The sequence below is a fragment of the Ruditapes philippinarum genome, unplaced genomic scaffold (assembly GCF_026571515.1).
Source record: "Ruditapes philippinarum isolate M1 unplaced genomic scaffold, ASM2657151v2 ctg7081_1_1_1_1, whole genome shotgun sequence".
In the NCBI taxonomy this organism is placed as follows: Eukaryota; Metazoa; Mollusca; class Bivalvia; order Venerida; family Veneridae; genus Ruditapes; species Ruditapes philippinarum.
Genome location: NW_026855297.1, coordinates 60,963 through 82,532, shown reverse-complemented (window position 1 = coordinate 82,532; position 21,570 = coordinate 60,963). Strand labels below are relative to the sequence as shown.

The 21,570-nt window shown below is 34.4% G+C and overlaps 2 protein-coding genes across 4 annotated transcripts in view; one reads left to right on the top strand and one right to left on the bottom strand.

The window, feature by feature from the left end:
- LOC132742827 (cilia- and flagella-associated protein 65-like) overlaps positions 1–21,570 on the top strand; it is a 52,504-nt gene that overhangs the window by 29,854 nt on the left and 1,080 nt on the right. For all 3 annotated transcript variants that reach the window (XM_060731324.1, XM_060731321.1, XM_060731322.1), the window contains 14 exons: positions 8,259–8,456; positions 8,648–8,732; positions 9,289–9,447; positions 9,958–10,068; positions 11,139–11,330; positions 11,735–11,893; positions 12,456–12,599; positions 13,222–13,338; positions 13,886–14,026; positions 14,405–14,482; positions 15,242–15,444; positions 16,166–16,309; positions 18,298–18,580; positions 19,422–19,531. In XM_060731324.1, the coding sequence (XP_060587307.1) occupies positions 8,259–8,456; positions 8,648–8,732; positions 9,289–9,447; positions 9,958–10,068; positions 11,139–11,330; positions 11,735–11,893; positions 12,456–12,599; positions 13,222–13,338; positions 13,886–14,026; positions 14,405–14,482; positions 15,242–15,444; positions 16,166–16,309; positions 18,298–18,580; positions 19,422–19,531 (2,124 nt within the window). The remainder of the gene's footprint in view (positions 1–8,258; positions 8,457–8,647; positions 8,733–9,288; positions 9,448–9,957; positions 10,069–11,138; positions 11,331–11,734; positions 11,894–12,455; positions 12,600–13,221; positions 13,339–13,885; positions 14,027–14,404; positions 14,483–15,241; positions 15,445–16,165; positions 16,310–18,297; positions 18,581–19,421; positions 19,532–21,570) is intronic.
- LOC132742828 (uncharacterized) lies at positions 3,583–7,821 on the bottom strand. The gene is made up of 2 exons (XM_060731325.1): positions 7,341–7,821; positions 3,583–4,887 (listed from the first exon to the last, which is right to left on the bottom strand). Exons 1-2 carry the CDS (start codon positions 7,623–7,625, stop codon positions 4,774–4,776), a joined length of 399 nt encoding a protein of 132 aa, XP_060587308.1. The 5' UTR covers positions 7,626–7,821; the 3' UTR covers positions 3,583–4,773.

Here is a 21,570-nt window from a genome sequence, read left to right as displayed (position 1 = left end):
AGAAACAGTCCAACAGTTGTTCTAGGTGATCGTGACGGTGTTGATTTTATCTTATCATTGATGTGTGAGAAGAGATCATTAAATTGTGGTTTTGAAAGTCCTGTAAGTGAAGAGTAGTCTGCTTCTTGAAGAGTGTCAAAGTTCAGGGAAGAATTCTGTTGAATGCATAAAGATCGCATATTTTGAAGGAGATTAGAAATAGATGACCTGTTCAGATATGAAGATGCGTTGAGGTGATCAATGACTTCCACAGAATCTATCTTTAGCGTTTTATCTGAAACGTGTACTGGACAACATCTGGCATCTGAATGAACTATGATATTGTGCTGTAGAAATGCTTGAAGTCGACACTCTGAACCCAGGCGAACAAGTTTTGGACCAGCTTTTTTGCAGACAAAACATCTTGAATGGCTCCTGCTTGTTGATGGGATTTTAAGAACTACCTAAAATAGTAAATTATTTCAATATTTACCTCTAGCCTGCTGTCTGCAACAGAATCTACCCATGCGACCAGTGCAGACCAAGATCAACCGGCACATCCATGTCGCCCGATCATGGTCTGCACTGTTCGCTATTCATTCAGAAAATATTTTAATTTTTCCCCCAAAAATGATCAATGGTTTTGTCCAGATTTAAAGATTGACAAGTCCATTCGAAATGTTTAGCGTGGTAAGGGTTAATCGCCAATTCTACAAAACCATCAAGATCTATCATAAATGAAAGTTTACATATTTAATGAAGTTACGTACAATGAAAGAACACAAATTGTCTCAAACTTACTGTCATTTGTTTTAAATTAATATTACGTACATCATGTTTAATATTTAAATAAAACTTTTTCATTTGTAGAAAAAAAAATCATCTAGGTAATGATTAATTCTTATCTAATGTTTTCAAAATTGTAATGAAATTTATTAAGTACATGAAAAAAAAACTTACCGATGGAGGACTGATAAGCTGACTTGTAGACGGCTGTTATACACTGACAGGGATTTCCTCTCTTTTGCCTACTCCGGTAAAGTTTTGTCCTGCATAAAGGGCATATTATGCATCATCACAGGGAAGAACAGATATAATCTTTCTCAGTATCTTCTTTGCTTTGTCAGGAATGGGACGTCTTTCAGAGGGTTTTATTCTTTTTTTACAGACAACGCATTCATAATGTTTAACCATCCTGAAAAAAACACAATTATTCAAGTCTTGTATATTTTGAAGGGATTTTCATACTTACGAGTTATATTGTTTCATATCATTTAAAACATTTCTATAATATAGGCCTATATATCTTGTAAAAAAAAATATTTTGCAAAAAAAAAAATGTCGATAGTTGGAATCGAACCCAGATCTCCCGCGTGTGAATCCATCGCTTCTTCCTCTTTACCACGGCGACTTTCACAATAGCGCGGAACAGTTTTATCGATATAAAATTAATCGAGTAAGAAATTTTAAATGCAGACGATCACACTTTATAACATTTACATAATTTAATTGATTGAAACTTACTATTTACATATGTATACAATTTCTGATTTTTACTTTAACTGTTTCTAAATATACACTCTACTAAAGGACAGTTCTAGCTAAAATTCACCGTCGTTGATGCTATTTCTATTCGACTTGTTTCTCAATCATCATTCGGCATACGATTTTTTTTAAAATTCAAAGGTATTTAAGATCTAAATTAAGTAAAATAAAGTAATAATAAAACAGTAGTGTTTTATTGTAAGAGCATATAACATAATTTCTTTTACAGGGAAACAAATACCTGAAAAAATCGATGTATTGCGGTCTCTATGTCGTGTTGTTTACATTACCAGCGCTGTGTTTCGTACCCACTGCAATTCGTTCCAAAACGTCGCGTTAATAAATGATAATCGTTTGTTGTTTTTTTTGTGATTCCAAAGGTTCGCATTCACTTTGAAATATCTCTTTTAAATGTTTTTTTTATACAATTTGCTTATTAAGGTGATTCTGCTTTGTCAGCCATGTTTGTTTTCACTATGTGGGTCCAAAGTGAAAGTAGGCCAAAATTCATATAACAACAAAGCTCACATTGTTATATGATGAGCCATTTGCAAGTACACTTCCAGTTCTATGTTTTAAAGACTATTTTAAACAAAAATAAAAATGATAACAATAAGAAAAATTACCTTGAATGTGCTACATTTCTGAAGACCAAAAACATTCTGTTGCAAAGTTTTATGCACATTTCATGAATGGCAAAATCCTTTTTAAAGTCTGTTTTAGTGCCTACAAAAGCTACTTTTTGCAGAAAATACAAAAAACTTTAAAAAATATAAACCTTAGGAAAGTAGTTTATCTGACCTTGAAAAAACATGGCCACCATGACATGTGTAAAAAAGTAGTACCATGAAAATAAACATCATTTATCTATCTCTTGTGTACATGACAAACAGACACACTTCACTGTTACACATAAAAAAGGTTAGATTTTAAAGTTTGATTGTGTTTTCATTTTAATTGTAGTTCATAAGGCTATAAATGATGATTGTTTTCTTGCACTACTTTTTTACAAAAAATAATGGAGGCCATGTGCTTAGAAGGACATGAGATATGGATTTATTTGGAGTTAAGTTTTGAAAGATTTTTGTATTTGCTGCAAAAAATAGCTTTTGTAGGCACTAAAACAGACTTAAAAAAGGATTTTGCCATTCATGAAATGTGCATAAAACTTTGCAACAGAATGTTTTTGGTCTTCAGAAATGTAGCACATTCAAGGTAAATATTCTTATTGTTATCATTTTTATTTTTGTTTATAATTGTCCTTAAAATATAAACCTGGAAGTGTACTTTCAAATGGTTCATCATTTTAAAATAAGAGCTTTGTTGTTATATGAATTTTGGCCTACTTTCACTTTGGACAGACTTTGTGAAAACAAACATGGCTGACAAAGCGGAATCACCTTAATAACGTTATTTGTTAAGAAAATGATAGGTAATATTGGTTTTTAAATCGATATGTGGCCTTTGATAAATAACAAAGGGTCTTCACACTTTCTCATTTTATAATATGAGCGCACGCGTGTTCCACAAAATAACTATTATTTATTTAAAGATAATTGATCAACAAATCGATTTCAGCTGAAATAAAGGTGGAACAAACGTGCGCTCATACTGGGACACTGAAAAATTCCCCATCATAGCACTTAAATATTGCCATTTTGGCCATTTTGGCAAGAACAGGGTTCAAACAAAAATCATAAAAATCACTTTATACGATGATTTTTATGGAAGAAAATCAATTTCTGTATTTAATTGATGATGTTGATTAAAAACAAAACACAACATATAGTTTTTCTGTAGTTTTTATTTTCCGTCAGTTTTGGGCCATTTTCGTCCTCACGATAAAACGCCGTTTCAATGTCAATATCTGGTTTGACAATATCAAACTTACTTAGGGAACTAACTATGTGTCGACCTAAACGATTTACTCTTTTACGTTTAAGATTCATAGACTTGTTATCAAATTTCCCCCACACTCTTCTGGGTAAAATGTCAATCCAAATAATGCAAGCGGACGGAAATGCGTCGTGAAGGTAAGATACTTCATCCTGTATTGTCCCTTTAATATTATAGGCATGAGAGTGAACTAAATCATTACCACCTAAATGAATAAGTATTAACGATGGAGCAGGTGATAGGAGAACCTTAGCTTCAATTTCCCGTCGAAGTGTGGACCATCGCAGACCTCGAACCCCTAGCCATGCAATTGTTTGTCCTGGTAGTCTCAAATTTTTCTTCCCAGTTTGTATTGCATGATTGCCTGCCCAGTACGGGATCGAGTCCCCGATGACCCAGATGTCTAAATATAGAATAAACATGTCTTGAAATCAAAATACAAACTGCCCGAAATAGCTTATGAAAAGTTATTTTTTTTATCAAATGATATATATATATATTTTTATCTAATGTACAATTTGTAACAATCGCTATTCCATCTACCGGCTTTCATTATAGCTTTTGCAGGAACGCCCATAATGGCGAGATCAGTAGCTCTGCCAATTCTAAAACTATGAGTTTTGTAACAACATCCAAATGACAAGCGGGCTCTTAAAACGCATTTCGACAAAACTGCTGAAAATTGAGTTCTCGTTACTGGTGAACTATCGTTATGAATGAATAGAGGGCCCTGTGTTTTAGGTCGCATAGAAAGGAAATTAGATAAGGCATTTACTGGACATAAATTGTCCATTTCTTTAGGCAATTTTAGATATACCGGAACACCGGTTTTATTATTTTTTGAATGACGGAGACAAATAAGCACCTTGCTATTATCTATAATTGATATGTCCGAATTCCATAGTACGTCCCGACTTTCCAGTACTTTTGGAACGACCAGCTCACTTATGCGAAATAAACCAAAATATGCGAATATAAATAATGTGGTAAATAATCTAGTCTCGTAAGCATTGTAGCAACATAATGGTAACATGTCACATAAAATTTTCAAAACCTGTTTTGTTATCGGAGCCCGATTATCATGTGATTTACGAGATTTTTTGCAACCTTCAAGCAGTTTGCTAACCATGAATATTTTTGATATATCGTAAAAACCAGAAAGTTTATGAAAATAATTCAAGCCGGCAACATATGTGGTTATAGTTTTTGAAGCCATGCCCCTCTCAAAACAATACGAAATAAAAAAGACAATATTCTGAATTGAAATTGGCCATTGTAATGACAGATTATATTCGGATAGAAATATCCGAAAAGCGTTCAACGCTGTATCGTATGTTGATCTAGTATTTGGCGCTAATCCACCTTGTAACAATGTTCGAGCTCTAAATCGAAGACGCTCCAGAGGAATTCTGGGACTGGGTGAGGTTGCTGATCTGCTTCCGGAGCTAATTCTCTGAATTTTTTCAACTGAAAACGTGACAATGCATCACAAATTACATTATAACGACCTGGGACATGAACTGCTTTCAATAAAATATTAAGTTTCATACAATGCAATACAAGAAGTCTTACAAGACACATTACTGTTTCAGACCTAGACGAAGCCTTATTCAAAATGTCTACCACTGCCATGTTATCGCAGTTAAATCTTATTTTTTTATTTATCAATTTAGAACCAAAAATAAATATTGCCACAACAATTGGGAATAACTCCAAAACAGTGATATCGGCCGTAAGACCGTGTGAGTGCCAATCTTCTGGCCATTTCCCTTGGCACCAATGAACTTGAAAGTAAATTCCGAAACCACAATTGTCACCACCGGCGCTGTCCGAAAACAATTCTACATCTTCTTTTGAAACCCAAAATTTGTCATGAAACACAGACACGCCATTATATTTCTTTAAAAATAAAAGCCATATGTTCAAATACCGTCGAACCTCTTTCTTTAATCTTACGAGGTGATACAACTTTGTCAGCCCTCAAATTGAATTAATTAAACGTCTAATGAAAGGGCGACCCATAACAATAGCTCTACAACAAAAATGGAGCGAACCAATTAAAGATTGTATCTTTTTAAGAGTTGATTTAGAGTGTGATCACACATCAATAATTTTTACTTTGATCTCCTCTATTTTTTCTGACAGGATTCTGGTTGTCATTTGGTTTGTGTCAAGCTCTAAACGTAAAAAGACCAATACCTTAGTCGGGCCTTCTGTTTTCTCCGATGCTAAAGACACTCCAAGCTCTGTCATTGTGTTTTGAAAGATTTTTAATGCCTGACTGCATGATTCTGATGTCTTGTCACCCCCAAGAAATTCATCTAAATAATGTATCAATTTAGCTGACGTAAATTTCGATTTAACACTATATTTTAAAAATCTTGAAAATCTTTCAAAAGTAATACAGCTCACTGAAGCACCGAAAGGGAGCGCTTTGTCAAAATAATATTTATTATCAAAACAAAAACCAAGTAGCTCAAAATCCTTCCGGGATATTGGTATTAAGTGGTAGGCGCTCTTGATAGCTGATTTAAACAATTTGCAATGTTGACCTAATTCTTGAATCATTTTAACTGCTTCATCAAAACTTGTGTATTGGACTGAACATAAACTTGGATCAATAAAGTCTTTAATAGATTTACGGGAGGGATATGTTAAATGATGGATCATCCTGAATTCTCCCGGTATTTTCTTTGGTACTAAACCGATCGGAGACACAATTAAATTTGGAAGAGGGCGTTCGTCCAAAGGGCAGCAACTCTTCCTGCATTTCTCTCTTTCTCTATTTGCTCTTTAATTAAATCAGGCCTTAATAGAGATGACCGTAAATTTTTTGACTCACGTGCAACACGTGGCCCTGTGTATTGAATTGGAAAGCCATTGATAAAACCGTCTAATAAGAATTTTGCTTCTTTCTCATTATATCCTTTTAAATAGAACTTTAAAGCCTCAACGTTTACAGGAGATTTTGCCAAAGCGAATGAGTTAACATTAGTGTCAGAAAATGAAATGACCGGACTTTTATTTATTTTACTTTTTGTAATAGCCCCGTCCACTTTTAGCCCGTTGTGGCTGAAAATGTCTGCTCCGAGAGTTTTGAAATGACGACTGAGATTGACCGCTCGTCAAGCTTTGTTTGTTTGAAGAATTTGAAGTTTGACAGTTGATTGCTGGGTGGGGAGCAAAACACGTGGCACAAACATGGGAAAAACGGCAATTCGGCCAAGAACATTTTCCCGCATTAAAGTCATTACACGTAAACCTATAAGGATTAGATTGGTCACGTAAAACTGGTCTGACTTGTACACAGCGCCACCATAACTCATTGTTTATTTTCGACCATGATTGAGGAGCAATAGCCTGTCTTAGACGAAATTGCTCGTCGTAAGTCCTCCATGAAAGACCACCCTGGCGCGAGGCACAATCTCTGATATTAAACATATAATGCAAAATTTCATAGATTTTGTCAGCGTGTGATGATAAATAAATGGACGCATATATAATAAATGCGTTTGTCCATTTCTCAATGCAATTGATCTGCTCTTTACATTCTTTTTGAGCGGATTCTATGTGACCTTCACTATCTAACTTAAACACCGTCCCTTTACAAAATTCTGAAAGCTCGACTGCCCCTTTCAATAATAACATCAAATTTACATATTCACCTCTACAAATTTTTTGTTTAAGAGATGTTGGCACGTGCGCCGCCAAATCATCATCGGCTAAACGTATTCCAGGCAAAACATTTAAAATATCGTTGGAATGATTCGCAGTAGAACTATCTAAACCCACAGATTGTAACATATTGCCACACCCCGTAGAAACATTATTTGCAGCAGAACCAACGTTATCGGGCAAATTTTGTGGAATAATATTCGAAGCCCTTATTATCTGCTCAAAATCTACTACGTTTGACTCACCAGCGTTCGTTTGCGACACCCTCTCATCAACAAAATCTTCCAACGGGACCTCTGCCGTTCGTTTCCTCCCTCTGTTTGAAGGTTGTTGGCTCCTTGTTGCGCTCCTTGCTGGCTCGGGCTGTCTGGCGGTGTTGTTCCGCGACAGTCTTTGTGGACGTACGCATCCGCGGCCACGTGGCATAATTTGACAATGTAGATAGCAGATAAATGTTTTAAACCAGTCAATCTGTACTGCAGACGTGTAAAGAGTGAGTTTCTGCACGGGTTTTGCCTTATATATACCATACCGGGTACACGTTATGCTCGAGTAAGAAAAAACTATCGAGCGTAACCAGGTAAATTGTGTATCAACAAAATATAGCAGACGATTTATAAAGCTGACGGGGCAGTATAGCAGACGACTTATATTTACAGCAGACGATGTTTTCTTAATAAAATAAATGAAATTATTTTAATATTAAAATAATTTGTATTATTTTGTTATTTCCTGTAGAATTGTGTTCACTAATTGTTCAGTGTGTTTCTTACTTAATTGGAAGGAGGCCCAAGCCTCTTGATTTTGGGAAAATTTGTTGCTTAATTGCTAATTGGGAAGTAAAAAAGCTGGTTGGTGCTTATATATTTGGAAAAACTACAGGATTCTAAAAAAAAAATCGAAAAAAAACCCCATAAACTGAGAAGTTTCTGTGCTACTTGAAAATCAGTATTATCTTTAATAAAAATCATTTAACCTTTACAAATTGAACTGAATTTTAAACATGAAGAGAACAGCAGACGAAATAAAATTTGTAGGATCTTAAAATCGTTGATTGACCTATCCATGAAAATCACGAAAATTAGTGCCCCACAAATAATAATTTTGCAGTATTGTTTTTTGCTCATTATGAATAACAACTTATGATTTTTGTTTATTTCCAGTCTAAATGTTTGTCTGGACAACGACCCGTCTGCCCGTGAGTTGATGTACAGCGTACAGACGAGACACAGTCACCAACGACGACCTCCGGTGTACACAAGGGCCATCATGGACTTTAACTTCAGTGCCGCACCACTCGGCAGTGAACCATGTATTGTCAGCCTAATGTTTGAAAACACAGGAACTGTTGCTACTGAATGGTAAGTTGATGAAAATAAAAATATATAATTTGTTATATTTCCTGATCAAATTTTTAGATGTCATTGTTAACTTCAGTAAATTTCCGGCGCTCATAGAGTCACCTTCGCTTGTTTTATATCAGTTTAGTTTCTGATATGACAGAGGCAGATTTATTTTCCAAATTTGACAAATTTTTGATTGTATATTTCAGGGCGTTTTTGTTCCCATCTGATCTGCACATGGAGTTAGAGTACTGGGCAGAGACAGGGGAATTTGATGAGGATGAATTACACGAGGTATGTTGTTAAAGGACTAACTCAGAGATTCAAAAATAAACATTGTTCTTGTTAGATTTTTCTTTTTTTACCCCTAAAATAAACCCTTTTAGAACAAAAGTATTCAAATTTTGTATAAAAAATAATTCATAATTTGTTGGTGTTTTGTTTGATATCTTGCTTTGATACCTTACTTTCATGTCTTACTTTGATGCTTTGATATCTTACTTTGATATCTAACGTCAATATTTTAACTTCAAATTTTTCTTTTAATAGAAAACTTTTATATATTATGTTGAGATCTTATTTTGATACATAACTTTAATCTTACATGGCAAAAATATCAAAAATCAATAATGTATTTAGAATTTTGGCAAAAATGTCAAGGATAAATAATGTTCATTCTATTTAGAATTGATATAATTTTACTTAACACATTGGTTGACTTTCTTTGTATTAAACTGTTTTATATATCAATGTTTTACGGAAAAGATAAAATTAAGTCACTAAAAATCAAACAAATCTGACTGGTTTTTTGCTTAAGATATACTGAACAATATTCTCTCGTGTTTTACAGATGAAAGTTATGGATAATAATCTGTTCACAATTGAGCCAAAGAAAGGCCAGTTACAACCAGGCGAGTGTGGTACGGTCACCTTCCAGTACAGACATACGATGGCTGGTACTGATAGACTGCCTGTGCTCCTTAAATTAGCCAGGGGCAGAGAAATCCTGGTATGTATATAATGATAGTCGTGATAATGTGTGCTTATCTCCCTTGTATTGTTATCATTGCACTGGAGATAGGTGGTAAAAATTTGTGTTTTTGTTTTTCGTTTTTTTTTTCTGCCAATTAGAAACATGCAGGTGATCTTTTGTCATATTGCCAATTAAAAATACATCTTTTTTTCTGATAATGAATAAAAAAATCTAAGGTTGTAATGGGTGTAGAATATGCGAGTGGTTTCATCTGGTAGGCAAAGTCAGTGTTTTCAAACTTTATTTTATTTCTGTTATATGAAGTTTCATTAAGTGTGTTTATCAAATCTCCATGATCCATATAGCTTAAGGAAGGTTGGTAGTTTTACTTCGGTGCTAGCTAATGACCGAAATAATGTACCAAGGAACATCTGATGTCTACCTCCACCATTTAAGCTTATAAATCTCCATATCAGCTTTACTGTGTTGGTGTGATTTATGGAATACAAAAAAACTTCAAATATATTCTCTATTTTTTGTTTACAGCTGAATTTTATCGGTGTGACAGTAGAACCAGAGAGGAGATATATTCATTTCCCGTCCAGTAAACATATGTTTACACCAGTTCCTGTAGGAGAGAAGATCAGCCCTAAACAGGTATTGTTTCTACTACGTTTTTAACGGGTTGGTGTCCACCCGCTTAGCTTGATATAGAGAAAGCATTGATTTGTATTCATGTGGGATAAGTAGTGGCTCACTTGCAGGGAAAGTGGTAATTACTGGTTAGTTACCCAGGACAGCTGGTTAAGTGGACTTACCGCTTATATATGACCAAAAATTGGCAAACACCGCTGATATATGACGGAAAATTGGCATTAAAACCAAAAAAGACAATAAAAAACAACAACAAATGTCTTTGGTACATAAAATGAAGGCTGGGTATGAAATGATTTTGTCCAGATGAATTAAAAGGGGATACAAGGTTGACATGTCTAAGTCGTAGACCTTGAATCAGTTTCCCAACACCTCAGAGGGCTTAAATCTTAATAGGGACATACGGAAGGTCAGTTGTTCCACAAGGGTGTACTTGAGCCTGAGAATGAATCAAATAAGCTATTAGTTCTTTTCACAACTGAGCTCAAGTTCCATATTGCTTCCAGTAAGCCCCTGTTCCTATCCTCAGTGAGAGCAAAGACATTTGTGTAAGCAGGTGCTTCATCTTTTTGTTGCGAAAAAAAATGTTTAATTTGATTTGTTTGAGTGAAATTCATGAAACAAAATAAAATTGTTAGCATAAGATTCAAAATAATCTTAAATAACCCTTTTACTATATACCTTCTGATATTTCATGTATTCAACTATAACCTAATGTCATACATTAGCAATATCATCTAAGATTACCGTGTCTATTCTAGGAGGGGGGATGAGGGGAATATACTCATATTTTTGAGAATTCCCCCCCTATTTTTTTTCAGAGGCAAGTAGAAAATTTTACATTGTAATTGAAGGGAAAAAAAAGCAACAAATGTAACAAATTCTCACTTTTCGATAAAAATCCCGCCTGTTTTTCGAATCCTTGAATAGACACTAGATTACACTTGTAAACAATAAAGATTTTCCTTCTGTCGGGACAAATTTGTGATTGAGATTCATGTGAGAAAATATAGCTAAACATATACTGGTTTATGACAAATTGTAATATTACCTTTTAATATTGTAATAAACAGGTATATGAGTTGTACAACGGAGGTGCTGTGCCGGTCCGGTACCAGTTTGATCTTACACCAATGGAGCTCATCAAGCAGGAGAACTTTGATCAGCCCATCTTTGAATGTTTGAATCCCGTGGGGGAGATACCACCTGGCCGCACCCTGAATATTGAATGGAGATTTTCACCTATTGAGGCCAAAACTTACATGGTAAGAAATTCATATTTAATTTTAAATTTGGTAACATTAAGTACACATGAACCTGTTCTTCAGATAATGAAAGAAAAGACTATGAAAAAAAGTCACATTGCATTACACCATTATTCAATATTTTCATATTTATTTTGTTCACTAATTGTTAATACTGTTGCATGTATAGGTAAAGAGCCCATTTCATGAATAAATTGTATGTTTATTTTACTCTTTTTTTGTACCTGAACAATATATAAAGAACTTCATACAAACTGCATTCTGTAAGGCTAGTACTTTGATATTTTTCATAATGCTATGTTTTTACATAAGTCATTAATAAAAATTGAAATGTTCTCTTTTTTTAAAGAATCAAATATGTTATGAAGTGCAGAAAGTTTATTTTGTCCTATAATTGCATACAGGTGGATGTTCCGATTCACGTACATAATGGTGACACTGCCATTGTTACGTTTACTGGCGTTGGTTATGACAAGAGGATTATGGGAGATACAATGCCGCTTACCGATCAACAAGATCTGACCGGAGTGCCCGGTGTGCAAAGTGTACCAGTTCCTGGACAGGTACGGTTTATATATCTGATTTATGTATCGTTAAATCTATTTTTATATTCACCCAGAACTATTGTCGGACAAACACACTTCTACTGTTACATACTGATTATCCCGGTTAACATGACCTTTTATATATCCGGGCAAAAAGAAACAATCAATCACTTTTAACTTATTTATCAAATATGTACAAATCAAAACATTTCTAATTATTCAAAAGTTGGTTTTGGTTTTGCTGTAATAATAATGTAATAAATTTGTGTAAGGAAAGGCCTTGATTTTATTTTGAATTGTCTGTCAGTTTTTGTTTAGAGATTTCAAGCAGCCAATTGTGTTTGGTCTGCACAGATGCCTCAGGATGTTCCAACTTGACTTGATACCAACATGGCTTGATCTCATTCTAGTGGCAAAGCTCTATTGAGACAACAAGCACTTATTTGGTTAAACAGTAGAATAGATGCTTAATTTCTCAGTTTTGTTTGATATATATTTAGTATTTAATTTTTTTAAAGATTGAATGTTGGCCCTGTAAAACACTTGGATTAACTTAATCATATATCTGTCTATATTTTAGCTTGCATTTTTGTCCCAAGAGAGGCTATCATTTGGAAACCTGCCGTTATTCTGCCGTGGTCGTAGAATGGTGTTCATCACTAACAGATCTAAAACTAGACCAGTCTCATTTGAATGGCATGTCACATGTCCATCTGATAGTCAGGTATGTATATATATCTGTTAGGCCAGCCTTAAAATAACTTTTGTTTCCCCACTAGCAACCCATGCTAGTTTGGGTAGGGAAGGTATGTAGATAAAATATTATTTTTTATCCAAAAGTTTTTTTTTCTATCTAAAATTATAGCGAATTCAAAACTAATTGTGAATTTTTAGCATCTGTTAAAAGTAAAGAGCCATAGAAAAACTGTAGACAAACAGTTGACAAACAGAAAACCTGTTGACCTATGTAATAGGTAAAGGGAAGTCTGTGAACTTATAGAAAAGCCTTTCGACACTTAGAATACCAAAAAACTTGTGGATATATAGAAAGCATGTTGACAAATAGAAAACCTGTCAACATTAAAATAATATATGTCATGAATTTTAGTTTTAAGTAATAATTTGAGTGTTTATCAAATCAGATTTTCCAAAATTTGACAATCTCCTTGATTATACCCTATGTATATTTCAGGTATAAAACTTGTATATAATAAACTAATGAAAACTGAATGGACCTTGTATATACTCCTGGTTTAGACCCTGGGGTATATTCTTATAGCTCAAATTTTATAGTCATTTTGTGATGTATGAAAGTTAAGATTTTATTCCATCATTTTGTTTTTCAGTATCTATCAATTGCACCTGTAAGAGGCTATCTTAACCCTGGTGAGGGTAAAATGTGCAGAGTCATCTTCATTGCTTGTGGTCAGCCATCTTTCTATGACCTTGACCTTGTTTGTGAGGTAAATAAAGTTTGTTATTATCTCCCTTGTTTATATGTAGTACTGTTTGATATTAAACTATCAACATTTCAGCTATTGAAAAGTTGAGGTTATCTCTGACAGTTATATAAGTGTTTTGTTTTATTTAGAGTTATTGTACTTATTTAGGTCATACTTTGGTTAAGTTTTTGCTCTCCAAAACTACTTAAGGTAATGGCTTGAGACTTAACACACTTGTTCTCTGTGATAATTTTGCATGATTGGCACATGTCCCATGAATGTTGAGAGTACCTTATTTGAGTTATGACTCTCTGCATACTGTCTAGTACTGAGAATAGCCAAGTGCCCTGTCTTATGTAAGTATCCCATACGGATAAGTTATACACATAAAGGGTGTAAGGCTGGTGGTAGAGTTTACTGTAAATAAAGATATCATAATATAAAAATAGAGAGGGGGATAGGGAATGATGAAGTTTAAAAGAAAGCAAAGGGAGTTAAATATGTATACACTAGTTTGAGAGATCATTCTTTCTTATATCTTATTGCATTATAATATTTTGTTACCTAGGTAACAGATCAGGTAGAATATGGAAACTATCAGAATAGATTGAAGGAGTGGGATGACGAGAGATTGAGACAGAAATACGAGTTTACAATAACCGAGGACGATCTAGATGCCGACAAACGTGTCGGTAGTCCGGAAATCACTGTAAGTTATGCTGTTCTATTTAAAGGCCCATTATGCCTCAGAAATGTTTTTTTTTTATTTCTCAAAAATTATAAAATTTGGAATACTTTTACAGTATGTATCCAAAAGGTTACTCATTGGCCAATTACCAGAATCATGTTTTTCATCTGTTGTTTTTTAGCAATAAGTACAATTATAGTGGATAAGTGTTTTGTATGTCTTGGTGTGAGTTAAAACCCAACTTAACAAAAAAGTTTTAATGACAAAGATTATGAGTAGGTTACATCGTTCATAGTAAAGTCAGATTTTGATATTTTAAATTCCGTATTTAAATTATTATCTTTATATTGACAAAACTAAGAAATCAAATAATCTGGTCATGTTTTCCACTATTTACAGGACCGACCACTGTCTAGACTGAAAACAATGGAAGAGTGTAGAAGATCCACTGAATCTGCTGATCTAGCCAGATACAGGGTATGATTATTTTGTTAAATATGATTAATATGTTATATGCAAGAAAAAGAATCAAACAACGGCTGTCGGTTCAGACCGGAATATGTAGCTCTTGGGTAACTGTTTAGCGGTAAGTCAGCAGAGCCTCGTTACCGCCATAAACAGTTATCCTCTAGCTAGATTTTCTGGTCTGTATTGGCAGCAGGTGTAAGATGGCTGTCGGTTCAGACTCGAATTTCTAGCTCTCGGGTAACTGTTTAGCGGTAACTCAGCGGAACCTCGTGACCGCCATAAATAGTTATCCACTAGCTTGATAGTTCGTTTTGTATCGGCAGTCTTAAGATTTTTATATCGTTTTATAACTATTTTTAAAGTCAAAGTATGTAATTTCATTTTCATTCTCCAAAGGTAAAAGATAAAAAAAATGTTTTGTTTTGTTATTCAAATAGTCTTAAAAATATATGCACTATTATTCTGCAATCAAATATAAGTTCTTAATAATATTAGATCTTTTATTGAACAATCAAATATAAGTTCTTTAAAATATTAGATCTTTTATTGAACAATCAAATATAAGTTCTTTAAAATATAAGATCTTTTATTGAACAACCAAATATAAGTTTTTTAAAATATTAGATCTTTTATTGAACAATCAAATATAAGTTCTTTAAAATATTAGATCTTTTATTGAACAATCAAATATAAGTCTTTAAAATATTAGCTCTTTTATTCAACAATCAAATATAAGTTCTTTCAAACACTAGCTCTTTTATTCAACAGACTTTACCGCCAATAAGTAAATTATCTCCTGACGAGGAGAAACAGGAAGGTGAACGAGTACGCAGGAAAGAGGATGTATTGTGGGAAAAACCGGAACCTCCGACCCCGTTCTTACTCCATCTTGGACTCACCGCAAGAACTCATGACATCCGTGCATTCCAGACCAATTTTGCAGATGATTATAAGAAATTCTATGTGGATAGGTAATACTGACAAGACTTGTTTTGATTTAGAAAAAAACAAAACAATACTTACTGGAATAGAATAAAAATCTTAATTTTCTGTTAAACAGATAGGGTTATGCTTGCTGACTGGTTTCTCTGTTTGTGTACAAATCATTGTCGAGACTTTTGAATCTTTCATGTGAGGAAGTTGTCCAGCTTGCATACAAGAGTGAGTCAGCCGGCTTAGGCCAATTGGTAGAGAGAATTGGATTAGTACTCCAGGGGTTGCGGGTTGGTTCTTCTGGGGAGGCGATATTTTTTCATGACAACTGACCTCTAATATTGAGTCTAATGCTCGGCAATGGTCATGTGTCTCTCACCACTAATTTCAGAAATCATGTTGGATTAGTAGGTGGTCACTTGGGTAGAAATTGATATTTTACTGGTTAGTTACATCCAGAAAGTTGATAATGTGGATCGTCTGTCAAGAGATGACCAAAAAATGTGTTAAAATCGGCATGAAAATCAGAAAAACAAAGAAACGAGCCTACAATCTGTTGGTGGTTCTATTTAGGTGCCAGCTCAGGCCTGAAAATAATGCAGAAAGGTGCTCTTTAAATGTTCCTCTACCAGTAAAGCTAGAAAGTCACCATATGACCTCATAAGTTTTGATGTTACATATTGAACGTTTAAAATCAAGTCATTTTGATTTTTCATTGTAGATAGTTTATTGTATAATAAGTACATCATTCTGTTATAGATGCCTCAGTGAGAGAGAGGCTCAAATGGACCAGTCAACGCAGTCTGCGCCGGCTCATCAGCATGAGACCAAGAGACCAGACCTTATTCCATGTCTCCAGTCCGAGTCAGATGTTATTGGTAGTGTCATGGCTAATGTTCTCAGGTAAATAATGATCCATGGTTACCTGTTTCTAGATAAAATTATCAATGAAAAATATTCAATTTATGAATGAAAAATATTCAATGTATGTGAAATATCATTGACATATCTGGATCATTTTTTTAAATGCTTGTTTTTGTTTTGTAAACATTAAGAACTGCTTAAAGAAATGCTAGTCTTTTAAAGCTGGAAATATACCATATTGTCACCTTAATGCAGTAACGTATTAACTCCTTATATGATTAAATAGGAGTTAACACATTACTGCACTAAGGTGACAAATTATAAAAGTGTTGGTGTGACTTGATACCCAACTTAAAGGGACTCCACTAAAGTTTTTTGACATGATGGGATTGGAATTATTTTACACCAATAATTTGTTTGTAAAATTTCAGATTATTGCTTATTCCGTTTTTAGCTCACCTGTCACAAAGTGACAGGGTGAGCTTTTGTGATCGCTTTTCGTCCGGCGTCCGTCCGTCCGGCGTCCGTCCGTCGTCCGTCTGTAAACTTTTACTTTAAATGACATCTCCTCATAAACCACTAAGCCAATTTCATCCAAACTTCACAGGAATGTTCCTTTGGTGGTCACCTTTAAAAATTGTTCAAAGAATTTAATTCCATGCAGAACTCTGGTTGCCATGGCAACCAAAAGAAAAAACTTTAAATATCTTCTTTTAAAAAACCATAAGAGCTAGAGCTTAGATATTTGGCATGAAACATCTTCTAGTGAGTGTCTACCAAGTTTGTTTAAATAAAAGCCCTGGGGTCAAAATTGGCCCCGCCCCAGGGGGTCATTGATTTTCCCTATATGCATATAGTAAAAACTTAAAAAATCTTCTTTTAAAGAACCGAAAGAGTTAGAGCTAAGATATTTAGCATGAAACATGTTCTAATAAGTGTCTACCAAGTTTGTTCAAATAAAAGCCCTGGGGTCAAAATTGGCCCCGCCCCGGGGGGGTCATTGATTTTCCCTTTATGCATATAGTAAAAACTTAAAAAATCTTCTTTTAAATAACTCAAAGAGCTATGGCTAAGATATTTAGCATCAAACATGTTCTAATAGGTGTCTACCAAGTTTGTTCAAATAAAAGCCCTGGGGTCAAAATTGGCACCGCCCCAGGGGGACATTGATTTTCCTTATATGTGTATAGCAAAAACTTAAAAAGTCTTCTTTGAAAAAACCCAAATAGCATGAGTTAAGATATTAAGCATGAAACATCTTTTAGTGAGTGTCTACAAAGTTTGTTCAAATAAAAGACCTGGGGTCAAAATTGGCCCTGCCCCGGGGGTCATTGATTTTCCTTATATGTGTATAACAAAAACTTAAAATCTTCTTTGAAAAAACCCAAATAGCTAGAGTTTAGATATTAAGCATTAAACATCTTCTAGTAAGTGTCTACAAAGTTTGTTCAAATAAAAGCCCTGGGGTCAAAACTGGCCCGGCCCCAGGGGTGTCATTGTTTTTAACTATATGTGTATAGTAAAAACTTTAAAAAAATCTTCTTTTAAAAAGCCCAAAGAGCTAGAGCTTTAGATGTTTAGCATGAAACATCTTCTTATGGGTGTCTACCAAGTTTGTGCAAATAAAAGCCCTTGGGTTAAAAATGGCCCTGCAACGTTGGGGAGGGGGGGGGGCTGGTGGGCCTATATACAGGTGAGCGACCTCAGGCCATCATGACCCTCTTGTTCCAGAATATTCTGGGAAAAATTACCTCAAATTGAAAAACTTTCCAATGCTTTTTCATTGTAATCAGACTACGTATAGCACAAAAATATAAATTTAACTTTATTTCTGAGTATATTTCTTACTTATCTTTTGTATATCTTTCTGTATTAAGTGCCCCAGCTGATCTATGTAAGAAATTCTAATTTGATATTTTTAGGCTTTCGGACATCCTTTAACCCCCCCCCCCAAAAAAAATGTTTGAAATAGGCATTTGCTGTTTTAAATTTATAATAAAAGATTATTTTTACTTATGTTTATACAGAGGATTACTGGATGACACGAGTTTCCATTCCTCTGTGCTGAAGGTAATGAAGGACCCGATTCCTATATTCGCTCAGATAGGAGAACGTAGGATACTCGACGCCCCACAAGAATCTGGGTCTCCTCCCGGCTCTCCGGTAGAGATGACAACAGATATGGTAACAGAGGAGACGAGTGAGCGAGCAACCAGTCTACCTGCCACGCCCACATCTGTTAGTTCTACAGCTTCAAGTAAAAAGAAGACGAAGAGTAAAACAGGATCAGTGTCTTCAGGAAGAAGCAAGGTAATGATAATTGAGCCGCGCCATGACAAAACCAATGTAGTGCGTTTGCCACCAGCATGGATCCAGACCAGTCTGGGCATCCGCGCAGTCTGATCAGGATCCATGCTGTTTGCTCTTATTTTCTCTACTTGTAAAAGGGTCGGTAAGCGAACAGCATGGATCCTGATCAGACTGCGTGGATGCGCAGGCTGGTCTGGATCCATGCTGGTCGCAAACGCACTATGTTGGTTTTGTCGTGACGCGGCTCATATTAAGTGTTACAATGTTATATTGTTTAATGGCTCCCCAAAATTCATGCATGTTCAGGGGGGGGGGGGGGGGTCCCCTGTGGTCGATATTGCTAGTGTTGGATCTTATGCCCCTTAACTTTGTTAGTTATTGTATTTCAACAGGGACTTTTTAATCCTTTTTTGTGTGAAAGGTATTAAGGTAGCTTAGGGAAAACCATTTGTTCTTTTCAAGTATATGTTTAGAAACAATGCATAAAGGGGCAACCAAATACTTTTTCCACCAAAAAAGCTGGAAAGTGGCCATATTACCCTAATTGTGTAAAAGGTTCATAGGGGCATCAAAGCATTCTTCCACCTGAAAAACTGAAAAGTTGCCATGCGAACATTATTGTGTAAAAAGGGAAACAAGTGTCCTCATAGGGGCACCAAGGCCTTCTTCAACCAGAATAACTGAAAAGTTGCCATAAGACCCTAATTTTATAAAAAGGGCACCAAGTGTCTTCTTCAACCAGATTAAACTTTAATATGACCTTAATTGTGTTGTTTTGATTTTTTAAACAAAAAAATGTGTAAGAAATTATTTTTACATATTTCCTTGTTACTATTTTTAGACTAGTGGCACTGGAGCATCCAAGACTAGTACACCTAGGTTCTCTAAGGCTGAGGTGATGAAAGTTAAACAAGAAGAGGAACAATTGAAACAAAAACAGGACCTGAAAAAGTAAGTTTATATGTATCATGTTGTAAGATATTTTTTCTTGAGTACTTAAAGGCACGTCATGCCTCAGGAAACGAATAAATTTTTAATTCTTTAGAAAAAGCAAATATGAATTTAATAATGTTTAAATAATGGTTTTAGTGCATGTTTGGTGCTTGTAACCTGAATAAAGTAGTGCTAAATGTGAAATAATTTGTGATCAAAGTTGTAGAATGTAGGCAAAGTGGCATTTAAACTTACATAAAAAATACATAATCACTAAAGTTACTATTGTACTTATTGCGAAAAAGCAACCAAATAAAAAGATGGTTAAGGTAATTTGCCGATGGGTTACCTTTTGGAAACTATAAAAGTACACCAAATATAAATTTTTTTTGAGAAATAAAAAGATCAAAGCATTTCTAGGGCATAATGAACCTTTAAAAAAAAAAAGGAAAAGAGGTGATTGAGGGTTACTTATATTGGTTGGCCATAATTGTTTACTATTTTCAAATAATTTTCTTTTATCTTTTTCTTTTAGTGTTATTTCCAATATTGTTGTAACATTCAAGAATGACTTTTTTGATATCTAGTTTGTTAAGGGTTTCTAACGGATATGATTGTAATTTTTTAAGCAGCATGCCTCCAGATTTATGCTAATTTTCTTGAAAATTTTAAAAATGTATGAAAAAGTAAAAATTATTAAGGGGAAAAGAATGTTATGTACACTTTGCAAATGGCCCTTAACATGTATGAAAATAACCAAAACTAGGTAAGAATATGCAAAAATAGTACTTACTAATAGAAGAAACTTGGTGATAAAAAAAATGTTATGAAACATGTAAAAGTAAAAACAGTATAATGTAAAAGGAAAAAAAATCTTTGAATCATTTTAAAATGAAAAAAAAAACAAAACAGAATTTAGATATTTAATGTCAGAAATTACTAAGCTGTGCAAAGTTTAATGGTCAAGGTAAACTAAGAAGCAATTATTGAAATAAACCAAGAAATCTTTATTTGAGCCGTGTCACGACAAAACCAACATAATGGGTTTGCGACCAGCATGGATCCAGACCAGCCTGCACATCCACACAGTCTGATCAGGATCCATGCTGTTCGCTTACAGACCCAATAACAAGTAGAGAAACTGATAGCGAACAGCATGGATCCTGATCAGACTGTGCGGATGCGCTTGCTGGTCTGGATCCATGCTGGTCGCAAACCCATTATGTTGGTTTTGTCATGACGCGGCTCATTTCAATTTCATAATGTTTTCTTTAAAAGGTGGATGGTATTTAAGTAAGAACTTTTTTTATTCACTTTTATCTTATTAAAGTTTGTTTTATTTCGCTTTATTTTCAAGGGCAAAAAACCATTTTGTATTTTTGTATTAAAAGACAATTTATATAAATTTGATAGACATTGCCAAATTGATGTATTGCACTTGAAAAATTGTCATACTGATTTCTTGCTCTTGAAAAATTTGCCATTTTTTAAAAACTGCTGTTTTTATGTTAAGTGCTAGACATAATTATTGTTGTAACAGTTTATTTGTCAAGCACTTCAAAAATTTCCATATTTATGTTGGTCACAAGAAGAATTTTCATATTTTTGTCAAAAGCAATGTTGTCATATTTATATAATTTACTCTATCCTCATGATATTTTTTAAAGGGACTTGCCCATTTTTCAATCTTTAGATTTGAATCCCTCTAGGAACTATGAATTATTTCATATAAGGGGAAGCTATCCAGCTGTCTCTTGGAATGTCCATGGTTCTTCTTCGGTGCCTGTCTGTGACTGAAATACATGTAATGCATGGAGGGCACGTGCATTCCTGCTCTGCCAATAAAGCATGAAAGTTGCCATATGAACTTTTCTGTGCTGTTGTCACTTATATCCAAAACCATTTCTTTATCAATGCTGGGGATTCTCATTGTTTTATTACACAATTGTACTTGTTAACAAAGTCAGTTAAAATGAACTACTATTGAAATTTGGTGTACATCTTCTTGGTCCATTTTCCAAATTGTGTATTTTAGTCAGTTTTCTTGTTATCTGTGT